Below are 15,850 nucleotides of genomic sequence, written 5' to 3' on the forward strand. Positions count from 1 at the left end.
GTTAAGTAAAGTAAGTCAGACAGAGAAAGAGAAATCTTACATAGTCTCGCTTATATGTAGAATCTAAAAGAAAAAACACACACATAACAAAAAACAAACTCATAGATACAGAGAGAACAGATTGGTGGTTGCCAGAGGTGGGGGTGGGGAGCAGGCGAGATGGGTGAAGGCGACCAAAAAGGACGGACAAGTTATAAAGTAAGTCATGGGACTGTAATACACAGCTTAGTGACTACAGTTAATAACATGCTATTATCTACTTGAAAGTTGCTAAGTAAGTGGATCTTTAAAGTTCTCATCACAAGAAAGAGATTGTAAACCTGTGTGGGGGATAGATGGTAACTAGACATACTGTGGTGATCATTTCACAATATATACAAACCTTGAATCATTATGTTTTGCACATGAAACTAATATAATATTAAATATCAATTATATCTCAATAAACAAGATCATAGTCTTCCTCTCATGCTCTCATTATTTGATTTGAAATTTTAAAAATCTTTTATAGGACTAAACACCTAACAATCTTATTCAATTAAGTTTTGAAGACAGGGTAAATCTTCATACATGGAAACATCTACTCCTAATACTTAAGAGTATTTTTTTTTTTAAAGAGCTGGTCATAGATTGGGGTAAAGAGAACGTGAAACATGACGATTAGTTAAAAAGAAAAGAAATGAGAGACAATGGACAATATTACGTTCAATGAGTTAATAAGAATATTAGACGTCTGTAAATTCCAATACATGTATAAAAGCATGAACCAACTCAAATACAATTATTTCCTATAATACATGCTTTTGTCATTTATAAATCACGAGTGGGAATATAACATGGTATATCCCACTCTGGAAACCAGTTTGGCAGTTTCTTATAAAACTAAATTACCACGCAAGCCAGAAATCATACCACCGGGCATTTACCTCAGAGAAATGAAAACTTATGTTCATATAAATAGCTGGACATCAAGGTTCATAGCAGCTTTATTTGTAATACTCCCAAACTGGAAACAACTCCTCTCTTTTTCAAAGGTTGAACAGCTACACAGAGGTATGGCCAAACAGAGATATTGCTACAATGGAGTAGTCCTCGGCAAGAAAAAGGAGCGAACCATTGATAAATACAAACTTGGATGAAGTGCTTGGAAATTGTACTTGGAAATTGGACTTAGTGGGTGGAAAAAAAGCCCCAAAAGGTGATGAACCATGTGATTCCATTTATGCAGCATTCTTGAAATGTCAAAATTATAGAAATGGTGAACAGATTAGTGGTTAGCAGGGGTTAGGGGTTGGGGGATAAGGAAGAGAGTTGAATGTGGCTATAATAATGGAACAATGGAACTGTTCTGTATCTTAACTATATCAATGTCCATAATTTAACTGTATTATGATATGATACGACAGTTTTGCAAGATGTTATCCTTAGGGGAAACTGGGTAAGGAGGACATGCAATGTGTTTCTTAAAACTGAGTATGGGGGCACTTGGCTGGCTCAGTTGGTTAAGTGTCTGACTTCAGCTCAGGTCATGATCTCATGGTTTATGAGTTTGTGCCCCGTGTCGGGCTCTGTGCTGACAGCTCAGAGCCTGGAGCCTGCTTCAGATTCTGTGTTTCTGTCTCTCTCTGCCCCTCTCCCCCTCTCTCAAAAATAAATATACATTACAAATTTCTTTAAAACTTTGTATGAATCGGGGCACCTGGGTGACTCAGTCAATTGAGTGTCTGACTCTTGATTTCTGCTCAGGTCATGATCTCAGGGTCATGGGACTGAGCCTCCCATCAGGCTCCGAGCTGAGCATGGAGACTGCTTAAGACTCTCTCTCCCTCTCTCTCTCTCTCTCTCTCTCTCTCTCCTTCTCTCCTTCTCTCTCTCTCTCTCTCTCTCTCTCTCCAATAAAATTGGAAAAAACTGAGTATGAATCCACTCCAAATGAAATGTTTAATTAGAAAAAATTGTAGTTACTTGTAGAACTAAGACTACACGGTTTTATTTATTTTTTAAAGTTTTTATTTATTTTTGAGACAGAGAGAGACAGAGCATGAGCAGGGGAGGGCAGAAAGAGAGGGAGACACAGAATCCGAAGCAGGCTCCAAGCTCTGAGCTGTCAGCACAGAGCCCGACGCAGGGCTCGAACTCACAGACCGCAAGATCATGACCTGAGCCAAAGTCAGACGCTCAACCGACTGAGCCACCCAGGCACCCCTACATGATGTTTTAAAAGGAGAAAGTGTGTTTTGTATTCTGTCAGTATAGAGGCATAAACTATAAACAACTGGGGGGGATTGGGAGAGACTGTTGGAAAACAGTACTTTGTTTTCAGTTAGTGTATTGAAGTAATACTATTCGTACGGTTAGACCCATTATATATATATTTCTGGATAAAACAAATGAATAATTAGGGATATTCTAATTCTCAGCTTCTCTGTATGTCTCAGTGCAAAGGAAAGGAGACCTAGTAGAAATACAGGAGAGGTTAAGTAAATGCTTTTCAACTATATTTGACTTGTAATTATCAGTATGAATTCATAAGACATTTATCTTTAATGGTGTGTGTGTTATTCTATATGAAAATGTAGAATACATTGTCATTATTCTATCTCTTCTGTTGACAAAGGCTAGAAACAATGACCAATCCAATAAATATCCAAAAAATATTTCTAGTATGCAATGATCTTTTTTTTTTTCTAATGTTTATTTTTGAGACAGAGACAGAGCATGAACAGGGGAGGCTCAGAGAGAGGGAGACACAGAATCTGAAACAGGCTCCAGGCTCTGAGCTGTCAGCACAGAGCCCGACGCAGGGCTCGAACTCACGGACCGCGAGATCATGACCTGAGCCAAAGTCGGCCGCTTAACTGACTGAGCCACCCAGGCGCCCCCAGTATGCAATGTTCTTGACATACTTTTTCCAACTAAAAGAAATCTTGCCACACAAAGTAGCAAGAAATTTATTTTTTAAAAAATCCACTTGGAATCTTGTCAAAAAGAATCTGAAACTAACCTTTGACTCTCTTTGGCCAAAGATGGGACAATTTGGGGTTCAATAAGAATAATAATTACAGTGGCTTGAATCCTAGTAGGCATATTCAGATCCATGAGTTTTTAACGGTATTTAAAAAATCAGTCATCTTTGAAGAATGTTAGGGGAACAGCTAATTATTATCTAATAAAGGAAAAAAATCAAGCAAAAAATTCTGTTTTCAATCATTTGTTTTATCCCTTTGTTTCCCTGTTCTACCCTCTTAAAAAAAATTAGTCCCAATAGGAGCTAATCATAATTCATGTATTATTTAAACCAAATTCTCTTAATTGTTAAGATAATTATGGCTCATAGAACTGAAATTGCTAGAATTTCATATAACAGATATATATGGTTATAAAGAGAGTGCTGTAAATAATTCTCATGATCTATTCACAATGTTTTATAGAAGAAATTACTCTGGAGATCCTTTGAAATTTCTGCACATATTTTGAAAAATCTGCATTCTTGAGCCTTATTTGGGTTAAGTAGATTATAGCAAACTTTGTGTGTAATCAGGGAGAAAACGTAAGAGTGTAAAATATACAAGAATGTGGGGACTTTATAAGAAATAAATCAGTTTTACTCCAATAACTGGGATGCCTGCATTTGGTAATGGTATTCTCTTGGAAGTTAGATTGTCAAAGCCATACTTTTTAATTCATAATATTTGATTTTAAAAACCTCTTTTCCTTGTCTTTGATGAGAACCAGGGTGAAGAGCATATTCACAAACATTCTCCCCAATAGCACACAAGAGTAGCCAATTTTTAAAAATCTCTAGCCAATGTAAACCCTGCTAACCTGGACAGTTCTATATCAGGAAAACCTTCTGCTGTGTTTTTTCTCCATTTGAGGCACTTAGAAAGTTGGATCCATATGTAACGTTTTTCTTTTTCTTTTTTCAAAAACACTAAAGGCAATATGATATGCATTTCTGTTGGCACATTTCACTAACAGCTTTTTCTATCAAGGGAAAAATATCACCTTGTCACTAATTTCCTTTTATTAATCTTTTTGACTTATGTAGCATAGTGGTTAAAAGAAGGGATTTTTCTTAGGTAAAAATCTTACCTTTCTGTGCCTTGGTCTTCTTACTTGTGAATAAGGATCATAGCACTATGAACTGTGAGTGATCCCTGGAATATGTTAAGTTCAATGTTTGCTGCTATGACTGTTTGTATTATATGCTATCTCAAAGTGTATGGGAAAAGGGTCAATAGATAAATGGAGACATAGAGATTCATTTTACTATGCGCCTTGTGCCTTATAAGCGCCAACACTGTCTGTGCTAGGTACTTAATTATTTTTTAAATTTTTTTAATGTTTATTCATTTTTTGAGAAGGAGAGAGACAGAGAGAGAGTGCAAGTGGGGTAGGGGCAGAGAGAGAGAGAGTGGGACAGAGGATCCAAAGCAGGTTCTATGCCGATAGCACAGAGCCTGACGCGGGGCTTGAACTCCCAAACTGGGAGATCATGAGCCAAAGTCGGATGCTCAACCAACTAAGCCACCCAGGCGCCCCTTCTAAAGCTTTTTTCTAATGTTTATTTTGGGGAGAGAGAGAGAGAGAGAGAGAGAGAGAGAGAGACAGAGCATGAATGGGGGGAGGGACAGAGAGAGAGGGAGACACAGAATCTGAAGCTCCAGGCTGTGAGCTATCAGCACAGAGCCTGACACGGGGCTCGAACCAACAAACTGTGCTATCACTACCTGAGCCAAAGTCAAACACTTAACTGACTGAGCCACCCAGATGCTCCTGTGCTAAGTACTTTAAACATATTGTCTCATATAATCCCTTGTCCCACCCAAAGAATATCTTTATTGACCACCTATATGAATTGGTTTTAATAACATTGTGGTAAATTAGTTTGCTGTTCAAATTTTTCACTCCCTTCTTCCCTGTTTCACTTCCATGAAGGGATATAATTACCTGTATCACTGATCTTGGGCTTGGCTATTTGAACTGTTTTGGTTTTGGAGTGGGCAGAATATACTTCTTTGCCTCTTGACTTTGGATTTGTCCACATGACTTGCTTTGACGGATGGAATCTTATCAAATATGACTCGAGCAGGAGCCTGAAATGTGCGTGTGCAGTGAGATTTGCTCTCTTGCACTTTTGCGATTAGAGGAGAATATGTCGCTATACTGCTGACCCATGGAGGTTGAGAGGCACGTGGGCAGACTTGGGTGAGACCTAAATGTGGATCCACACCCAGCCAGGCCCAGACGAGATCTGCCAGCCTCCAGCTATGCCACAGACAAATGAGAAGGAATGAATGATTGGTGTTTGAGGTTACTGGGTTTTGGGGTGCTTTTTTTTAGTTTATGTATTTACTTTGACAGAGAGTGCACACGCGTGTGCTGGGGAGGGGCAGAGAGAGAAGGAGAGAGTATCCCAGGCAGGCTCTGCACTTATGGAGTCTGACGTGGGGCTTGAACCCACAAAATGCAAGATCACGACCTGAGCTGAAGTTGGACACTTAACCGACTGAGCCACCCAGGCGCCCCTTAGGGTGTTTCGTTATACGGCATTTTTCTGGCAATAGCTAATTGATAACAAGCACCCTATTTCCTATTCTTCAACCCTGGGAAACATAAGCACAGTCCTTACTTATTTTCAACTGCCAGCATCTTAAAATGCAATAGAACTGAGCGAATTACTTAATTGAATGCACACAAGAAAAATTCCTGACTGCATCTAACTTTCTTTTATAACCTAATGGGTTTCTCTGTTTTTTTTAAGGGGTGATACACAGGCAAAGAAGCAACATAACTCACCAGAATGCTGACTCCCGGAGACCCATCACTGCCATTAGCTTCTTACACTTCTTTCTTTCCTTTGTAACATTTAATGATGTAGAGTATACAAAAGGGGAGAAATAAACTATACAAATAAAAATAAACCATGTATTTATAACTTCTCCCTTAGAAATGAAGGATGGCATCCTCATATTTATTCCAGACGCTGATGTCAGCGTCTCCATCACAGAATGATTTGTTGTGAGCTAAATTGTGATGTTAAACAGATGCATTACCTTAACTATAGAAAGATACATTAGCGAAAAAGAAAAATATATTAGAAAACCATACACATTTTCCTTCTTTCCATCTTCAGTATTTGCATATTTCCATTGTTTAAGATATGGTGAACTATGAATATCATGAGAACAGTCTTGATGACTTTTGGGATTAGTTGACATTACTTCTAAGAGCTGTTTTAGACGTTGCTTGGATGTCTATCATGCTATGATAGTACACTATGATCGGTGATGGAGTGATAGCAGAGATCCACAGGAACACTCCTCACTCTCATGAAGCTTTATATTTCATGGGGGGGGGGGCGGCAAGAAGGAAGGGGAGATCTCAGATAACTCACTGCACAATCAATTGTTTGGTGATAATTGAGCAATTGCCTTAACAGAGAAGCAGAGTATGCTGTGAGATGAAACACAGGCAAGGCTTCCCTGAGCAAATGACATTTATGTATATAATGATCTTACCTAAATAAAGCTGGGGGGCGTGGGGAGAGTTGAAGATAGAGAAGAAAATCTGGGCAGAGGAAACAGCATGTGCAAAGGAAAGGAGTGTAGAATATCGGAGGCACAGGAGGCAGGTCCTTGAAGCAAAGCTGATGGCAAGAGAGAGGGAGGGAGGGAGAGAGAAAAAGAGGGAGAGAGAAAGAAGATGGGGCCAAAGAAATAAACTACTCCCACAGGGCAGGCAAAAGGTGATGAAAGATAAAAGACGGCAAAAGCCAAAAAATGGCTCCGACTAGTGCTGGTGGTGGAGTTAAGTACATGGGTTTCAGCTTAGAATGAACAGGGCTAGAGGACAGATTGGATGTAATGGGTGAGGCAGAGGAGATTTTCTCTGATAATTGCCCAGTTTCTAGTTGGTCACCTAGGTGGGTAGCTTTGGCATTCACTGAGATAGGAAGACTTTTGAAAGGCTCAGCCACATTAAGAGAAAAATACTCATATTCAGCTTTGAACATACTAGTCTGAATTGATTAGGAAGCATCAAAGTAGAGATATTCTGTAAGCAGATACACAGAACGAGAGCAGAGGTTAGCCAACTATGGTCCGTGGACCAAATCTGGTCCACCACTTGTTTTGTAGATAAAGTTTTATTGGAACGGAGCCATGCTCATTTCCCTATTGTCTATGGCTGCTTTCACATTACAACAGCCGAGTTCAATACGTGCCATAGTAAATGTTGGGCCCCAGAGCCTACAGTATTTATGATCTGGCCCCTTACAGAACAAGTTTATGGGGCACCTGCGTGGCTCAGTCAGTTAAGGGTCTGACTTCAGCTCAGGTCATGATCTCACGGTTCGTGGGTTTGAGCCCCGTGTCAGGCTCTGTGCTGACAGCTCAGAGCCTGGAGCCTGCTTCGGATTCTGTGTCTCCCTCTCTCTCTCTGTGTGTTTCTCTCTCTCTCTTTCTCAAAAATAAATAAGCATGAAAAAAATTTAGAACAAGTTTGTTGGTTTGCAAGTCGACTTAATCAGCATGTAAACTGTAATTAAAGTTATGGAAATGAATAACATTGTTTAGAGAAAGGACAGAGGTTGGATAAAGATGCCTAGGTTAGAACCGTGTCGAACTACAGATATAAAGAAGCATGAGTATGAAGTTGGATACACTGGCAATAAGACTGAAAAGGAAGGGCTAGAAAAGTACACGAAGACCAGGTAAAGGCTATGTTATCTAGTTAAAAGATCAATTAAGATAAGGGATGAAAAATGTCAGCCATTAGTCAACATGGGAGTTGTTACCAACCTAAAAAAATGCCATTTGGGTGGTATGGTGTGAGACAGAAGTCATTCTGAGTTGAGTGGGGCCTGCGTGAAGACAACTCTTTCAAGAAACTTAGCTGTTAAGAGGAGGGAGCTGGAGAGTACTTGCCTGAGGAGGAAATAAGGAAAGGTCCCGATAATATGTGGAGAAATTAATAATTTAAAAATTTTTTTTTCAACGTTTATTTATCCTTGGGACAGAGAGAGACAGAGCGTGAACGGGGGAGGGGCAGAGAGAGAGGGAGACACAGAATCGGAAACAGGCTCCAGGCTCTGAGCCGTCAGGCCAGAGCCTGACACAGGGCTCGAACTCACGGGCGCGAGATCGTGACCTGGCTGAAGTCGGACGCTTAACCGACTGCGCCACCTAGGCGCCCCGAAATTAATAACTTTAGATCCCAAAGAGAAGACTCTAGAGGAAAGGGGGAAGTTGAAGAAAGAGGAGACAGAAGGGAAAACCCATCGAGCAACCTTCCTGGTAATGTTGGAAGGAACAGGATTCAGCCTGCGAATTGAGGAGGTAGAAGGAAGAGGATGGGTGTCGCGAGTAGCGGGTCTGTAGTTGAACAGGCTTTGCGTCGGCAAGTTGGGGATATTCCCATCCGTCAGCTTCTTTTTCTCTGGGAATAAGAAGCAGAGAACAATCCCCTCAGAGTGTGGGGGTGAGGCAGAAGAAGATAGGGAAATACTGAAGATATACTGAAGACATAAAGCACATAGAAAATACCGAAGATATAAAGCAGATCGCTTAAGTTTGGCACTTACTTCTATAATTGCAGCATTAATCGCCGTTTGAAAAGCCACAAACCCATTTTGCCAGTATCTTGTCATGTAACAAAAAATGCCATCATGCATATCCCAACAGTGTTCTTGAAGGAAAGACAAAAACACGCCGTCATTGTGCAATGCCATCAATCCATGCGGATTAAGACCTTTCACTTTGGCTCTAGAGTGAAGTCTCTACAGGCCCGCTCGGAGCCCATGGATATACAGTCTAGAGCATGTTTAAAGCATTTCTGCAAAACTGGCAGAAAGAAGCGTATTAGTGCACGGTGGCCACAATCATTGGACTCCTCCTACAGGAAAGACTGATCACTAAGTGCAGGAATAAAAAGTACATTACTTTTTTTTTTTTATTTGATCAATGTTTCTATCATTCGTTACCAACTGGGGATTTGATGAAGTTGCAAGACAGATTGTCTAATTCTTCTATAGTTACCTGAGTATTCAGAGTGTTCTTCTGCAATTGAAAGTCCATATGCCCAATTCAACTTCAGCTGATATGAAAAAGTATCGTTAAACACAATTCCCACCATTTCATGATGGCTTTCTAAAAGTACCGTATCCATCATTTCCTTATCAGCAACCCCAATGGTTTTTCTTCCTGCCACGCATGAAAAAATATAAAGAATCATATCAGCTCGTCACTAGAGAACACAAAACCAAGTTGTAATTGTTTATTAGGCGTCACATACCATCCCTGAGTAGGTGCAAAGTAGCTACTGAAAGTCTTTCCTATTGTTTTACGCTCTGTAAATACGTGAGAAGAGGTAAATGACATAATGTCTTTTAAAAACCAGTAGTTACAGGGGCGCCTGGGTGGCGCAGTCGGTTAAGCGTCCGACTTCAGCCAGGTCATGATCTCGCGGTCTGTGAGTTCGAGCCCCGTGTCGGGCTCTGGGTTGATGGCTCGGAGCCTGGAGCCTGTTTCTGATGCTGTGTCTCCCTCTCTCTCTGCCCCTCCCCCGTTCATGCTCTGTCTCTCTCTGTCCCAAAAAATAAAAAATAAATGTTGAAAAAAAAAATAAAAAATAAAATAAAATAAAAACCAGTAGTTACAGTCCACCTACAGGTTCTTTGGAGTCAAGAACAGTTTTTAAGAATTAAGCTCACAACGTTCATAAGGGACGAGTTTATAATCTGTAGAAGTAATCCATCCAATAAGTGGATAATTAATCCATTACTAGTGGAAGCTTTGGAAACCTCTGATGTCCAATTTATGATCTCCTTTTTAAATACTTTTTTATACTTTCGTGTGTTATGTTCTAAAATTTTTACTAATTTTAACACAGTACTTAGAGCTCCCTCAGGATGATGTCTGCATGAAGAGGAGGACATACTCAATTTCATAGTGTAGCTATATCTTTCAAAACTCATCTTTCCAAACATGAAGCAAGGCTGTGAAATTAAAAAAAAATTTTTTAATGTTTATTTACCTTTGAGAGAGAGAGAGACAGAATGAGTGCAGGGGAGGGACAGAGAGAGAGGGAGACACAGAATCCGAAACAGGTTCCAGGCTCTGAGCTGTCGGCACAGAGCCCCACGCGGGGCTCGAACTCACGAACCGCGAGGTCATGACCTGATCCAAGGTCGGACGCTTAACTGACTGAGCCACCCAGGCAGGTACCCCAAGGCTGTGGAATTTTTATGAGGACAATGCTAATTTCACTGCTTTTCTCTAGAGGTATACAAATAATGTCAAGGCCCAAACATCAGTATTTGGGCTGAACAGCACAAGTCAGACAAATGCAGAATGAGGTGTCATGAGAGGAGCTATGACTGGAACAGGCTGGCACGACAGCTGAATTGGGGGCTTCTATTAGAAAAGGATAGATGGACCCACTGGGCCATGAGACTCCAAGGACTAAAAGCAGCAGAGAGCTGGGGCGCCTGGGTGGCTCAGTCAGTTAAGTGCCTGACTCTGAATTTTGGTTCAGGTCATGATCTTGCAGTTTGTGAGATCGAGCCCCGTGACAGTGGGAGAGTCTGCTTGGGATTCTCTCTCTCTCCCTCTCTCTTTGCCCCTCCCAACTCATACACTCTGTCTCAAAATAAGTAAATAAACATTTTTTAAAAAGGCAGCAAAGAGCCTACACTGTGCAGGCGGGGAGACTAATCCCTGTGGCTTTTGGAAATGCTTCCCAAGTTAAAAAGAGATGTGGTAAATGACCAAATAGGGGAGGCATGCAAAACCAGATCAGGGTAGAATGAACCCTGTTCAGTCAGAGCACATGGCCGATGTGGGTAAGGGAGACAGGCAGAAGTCAGAGATCCAGAAGCTGCCATGAAGAATCACAAAAAAACGGAAGAAAGTGGTCGGGGGTAAAAAGCGAAATCATCTAGAATATGGTTCAAACTTGTTTTGCTATTCCCACCTTACTCTTTGGAGTACAGAACATACTAATGATGACCCACAACAGCACAGATTTCAAGGATGAGAGGGCTGAAGGGAGTGTGTGTGATTTGAAAAACCCCAGGTTAAGCCGATGTCACTTCTCACCCACCTACCCTCACCTGTAACCCTACACCAACTCCCACGTGGCATATAGAATAAAGGTCCTCGCCCCAGTTGAGAAATACTGACCCATAGGCTAGGCAAATAAACTCAATTTGCACAATAAACTTCAAGTTAAACATGTGCAGATTGCATAACAATGAAACATTGGGCAACACACCTTTCATAAATGAAGCCGAAGACATCTTATCGATTATCTTCTGTGTCATGTTAGTGACTGGGGTATATGCCACCACCAGATCAGAGTCATTAAATTCATCCACACGTCCCAGGACATGAGGAGGCTGTTCAGGAAGATGGGTTGCTCTGAAGAGTCCCGAAAAGATGCAAAAATATAGCCCAAGAAGCAATGTTATTGTCCATTCCTCCAGTACACAAAAGAAAAAACGAGTCAAGTTATGATGTGGTCCAGATATCAAGAAACATGCAGACACATTTGAGGACAGAAAGTACTATCATTGAGCATTGAGTTTCATTTCTCTCTCCGACTTTTGCCTTCCCCAAATACCAATTTCAAAAATACACAACTTTGAAATCATATCAAACACGCCCATTGATCTTAACCCACTAACACAGCATCCCCAGTAGTCAGCCACTATTGAGTGTATGCCCTCATATGTGATGCAATATAAGTGCGTAGCATCACATATGAGATATTCCTGCCAAAAATGTTCAACCTGAAGGTAATCCCATCTTTCAACCTAATTTTCTGTTTAAAGAAACGTAGAAGGCAAAGGAATGAATTAAATGACAGCATGAGTGGCAATCAGATAGATGCAGAACATGAATATTCAACAAGGTATGAGATGGTCTTATTGATTCCTGGCTTATCGAAACCAACTGTAAAAGTTTTTCAGGAAATTTTAGAAAATTGAACTTGAGATGATCGTATGCAATTTTGGCTAATTTTGTGAAGCGTATTAGTGGTTATGTAGAATAGGTTTTTAATTCTTGTAGGTTCTAGCTGAAGTATTTTTTAAATGTTTATTTATTATTTTTTGAGAGAGAGAGAGAGAGAGAGAGCACAAGCTGGGGAGGGACAGAGAGAGAGGGAGACACAGAATCGGAAGCAGGCTCCAGGCTCCGAGCTGTCAGCACAGAGCTCAATGCAGGGCCCGAACTCACAGACCGTGAGAGTATATGACCTGAGCCGAAGTCAGAAGCCCAAACCACTGAGCCATCCAGGCGCCCCATATCTTGAAGAGGAGAGACACAAAGATAAAGAAGGCAAAGATGGCAAGAGGTCAACCCTCGTCAACTCTGGGTCGTGGGTCAATAGGATAGGATGTGGCTTTATTTCTATATCTTGAAATTTAAAACATTTTTGATAAGTTGCCTTTAAAATTCTGGTGACGCCATTATCAAAAATGTACCCTTCATCGATACAGCAGCTGAAATATTAGAACTGAATTGTTTCAAGAGCTCTCACAGAGAAAGCAAACAACGAACTGAACTCTGCCAACTCCCGGTGAAATGTTATTTGCTATTTTTAAACGGAATACAGCCTCAGTGTGGCCAAGGCAGCCCCAGATACATCTCAAGGTAACATTTAGCAAATGTCTTCACCCTAATGTCTATGCCCTTATGCGAGGAACTCAACAGAATGCAAAGATACTGACAGAGATCGATCTGGCTGCTGCTCCCTGAAACCACTCTGTGTTTACAAAAAGCATAGTCTTGAAAAGATCCCAAAAAGAGTTCCCTAATTTTTCCTCATAGATTTTTTTCGCTCAGCCCTCCTAATTAATAGAATCTTAATCCAAACATCCCCATAGAGTACAATGGTTTACTCATTTAAAATCTATCTCATTTTGCCTAACTTGTTTCATTTTTTTCCCCCTAACACTGAAGTTGGCTCAAAGTAAATCAGAAACATAAATCAAAGTAATGAAGTAAATCAAAGTAAATGAAACGTTATTTCGTTTTTCAGGAGCTATCATCTGAGTCCTTCAGTTAAATCTCATCAATTCACCATAAGCATTATCCTTTTCTGCAATATATCTTATATCTTATTCTGCAATATTTGCAAAATGTTTTATTTAGAACTCCAAATCAACTAGCCTGTGGAATGTGAACATAAAAAAGCAACACAAACAGCATAATACTAAATGATGGTTTTCATTCACTAAATATGGGAAAATAGACATTGTGACCCATACCGATAAGCTCTCTTTTTTCATTCTCCACTTTTTAAGGAAATTCTTGTATAAAAGGGCCTGAGTTTGTTGATACACGCTTGTCTTTTTTTTAATCATTTTCTTCTGTTCATGGAAAGAGAGGGTGAAGTAAATATTGCACAGCAGTAACTAGAAGAAAAAAAAAAGACCAAAATAACCCCAATTACAGAAAAGCTGACCACTTTGAAAACATAGCTTCAAGTGCATTAACTTGATGCCTTATTTGACTCTGCAGAAAAACATTCAGTAGGTTTTTGGTTTAAGTATTAACCAACGTAAATTATCTTGTCAGCGGTTAAGTATTTCTCTCCAGGCTCTCATGGCAATGAGTGATGATGGTGGCAGTATAGGAGGTCTTTCCTCTCTTGTCTCAAAAGTAACTTTTTTCTGCCAAATCTCAACATTACAACAATCTAAAGTATATCAGGGAATAGGATGTTAGCGATGTTTAGAATCCAAAAAACACTTTGCTCTTTACTTAAAGAAAAAAAAAGAATAAATAAAACCATATCCAGTTTTGGTGGGGTTTTTTTTGGGGGGGAGGGGTTGCGTTTCTTTTCTCTTTTTTGGTCAGAGAATTGCCCACCAGCAGTCTGCACATCGAATGGCACACTTTTGCATGCTTATTTAATATCTAGGTAACCACTGAGTAAAGCAAAGTCGAATAACAATGATAGTCATTCTTAGAACCCAAAGAGCTAATTTCTCCTCTTAAATTCATGAGTCCTCTTTTATGTAGTAAGAATGTAAGACAAATACAAAGGGGAACCAAAAACATGTCAGTAGATATTACTGAAGTAATTGATTTGTAGATCACCATGATGTATAATAGGGATCCTTCTGTATTTTCAATGTGAAATTCCAGAGATTGGAATTTGGCCAGTATCAGAACTCTGGTCGTTTAAATTAATTTGAATAAATGTTGATGTTATACATAATAACAGCGTTCAGAGAACCTCCTCTGTTTCTGTTTTTTTTTTTTTTTGATGAAAGAAAAGGTAAAGCTATAAATATCAAAATAATCTATAAATTCTAACTTGAGAAAGTTTCTAAGTCAAAACATTTATCTTCGAGGTCTGTTTGAATAGCTCAATAAGCTACCCACAAGGACATTTTAAAAGAAAAAAGAAGCCACGGAGAAAAATAACCTGTCCTAATGCCAACACACTCCCAAGAAGTAAAACTCAGCAAATTCTCAAAAGGCTAACCAGAGACGTATGAAGCTGACCCCCTGAAAATTAATTATATTCGTACACACTTCTGAGTCTCTATCCCATTCTACTATCATACTAAAACACTATATATCTGAGTTTAAAAAATTAAATCACTCATCAGGTCTACCATATAAAACATACAATAATTTAGAAATATCAGAACAATAAAATAATTTGAACAATGTCAATCAAAATGTTTGGCATTGGCTATATGTACACTTTACGCCTTACTTACCTTATGCAAAGTGGAATGTAATCTGACTTACTGTCAGGACAATGCGTGAGGAGCTTAGAAGCACCTCTGATCCACTGTTCTCTTTTTGTCTAGAAGAACAGCTAAGAACCCTTCAAAAGCTCTTCTGCAAATGTTTGCCTGTTTTAAAACTGTTTTTATTCCATTTGGCCTCTGAAAACAGGTCACAGCCTATGTGGAAAAATCCTGCCAAATGTTTTTTACTTGATAAGTTGGTTTTTTTTTTTCCTCCCATGTGTTTCTTGCCCAGTTACTCAGTGGGGAGTATGTAGTTATGGATGGTTGGCTAAGCATGGCACGTGGTATTTGTTTATTGTTCTTTCTGGCATTCACACACACAAAAAATGATCAGATTCTAAAAGGAAGAAAAACCCACGGTGCTGAGTTAGTCTCTATGAGCTTTTAAGGATTGAAAATTAGACACCCAAGTCAAAAAAAGAGCAGATTAAAAAGAATAGAAGTTGGGCAGATAGAGGGTAGACGAGGGACGATCATCTCAGAAATCGGCATAATTCACATGATGAGTCTTCACCTAAAACTTAACTTTTGCACTTCAGCTGAATGGCTCCTTGTACTGACTGGTTTCCTATGTGCTAGAAAGTATGTGAATAGTAAATTTCCTTATTTACTATTGAAAGTAAACCTATGAAGTATGAAGTATTACATTTACAACCATTTTACAGATTTGAAAAGTGGGGCTTAAGGGTGGAAGTTATTTGCAGATGTTCAAATACAGGAAGAGCCAACATGTGAGTCTACAGCAGGGTTTGGACCCCGGCCCCTCACTCTCAACTACCACTATGAAAATTATGCTAATCGAAATATCGAATACCTGTTTTCATAATTTAATAGTTTAGGCAAGATGGTGGACCTTGAATGATTGAGTTACTTTTTTTTTTCCAGCTGCACATAAATTGGACATTCTCAGATTGTGAGTAATCCTTGTTTATCAATCCTGAAAATCTCAGTCCATGATTTTTTACTGTCATCGATACATTTCCTGGGATGTATACAGGAGTTAATAACCATTCATGAGAGACAAGGACAGAGGGGGCACCTGGGCGGCTCATTTGGTTAAGCCTTGACCTC

At 39.7% G+C, this 15,850-nt stretch overlaps 1 protein-coding gene across 1 annotated transcript in view; it reads right to left on the reverse strand.

Moving 5' to 3' along the window:
• Positions 1-14,918, reverse strand: part of LOC125151157 (ATP-binding cassette sub-family A member 10-like) — a 73,151-nt gene extending 58,233 nt beyond the window's left edge. The window contains 6 exon segments of the mRNA XM_047831685.1: positions 5,803-6,029; positions 8,588-8,691; positions 9,042-9,206; positions 11,278-11,482; positions 13,277-13,423; positions 14,744-14,918. Of these exon segments, the coding sequence (XP_047687641.1) occupies positions 5,803-6,029; positions 8,588-8,691; positions 9,042-9,206; positions 11,278-11,482; positions 13,277-13,372 (797 nt within the window). The 5' untranslated portion in view covers positions 13,373-13,423; positions 14,744-14,918.
• Between the last annotated feature and the right edge of the window lie 932 nt (positions 14,919-15,850).

Source organism: Prionailurus viverrinus, chromosome E1 (genome assembly GCF_022837055.1).
Source record: "Prionailurus viverrinus isolate Anna chromosome E1, UM_Priviv_1.0, whole genome shotgun sequence".
NCBI lineage: Eukaryota > Metazoa > Chordata > Mammalia > Carnivora > Felidae > Prionailurus > Prionailurus viverrinus.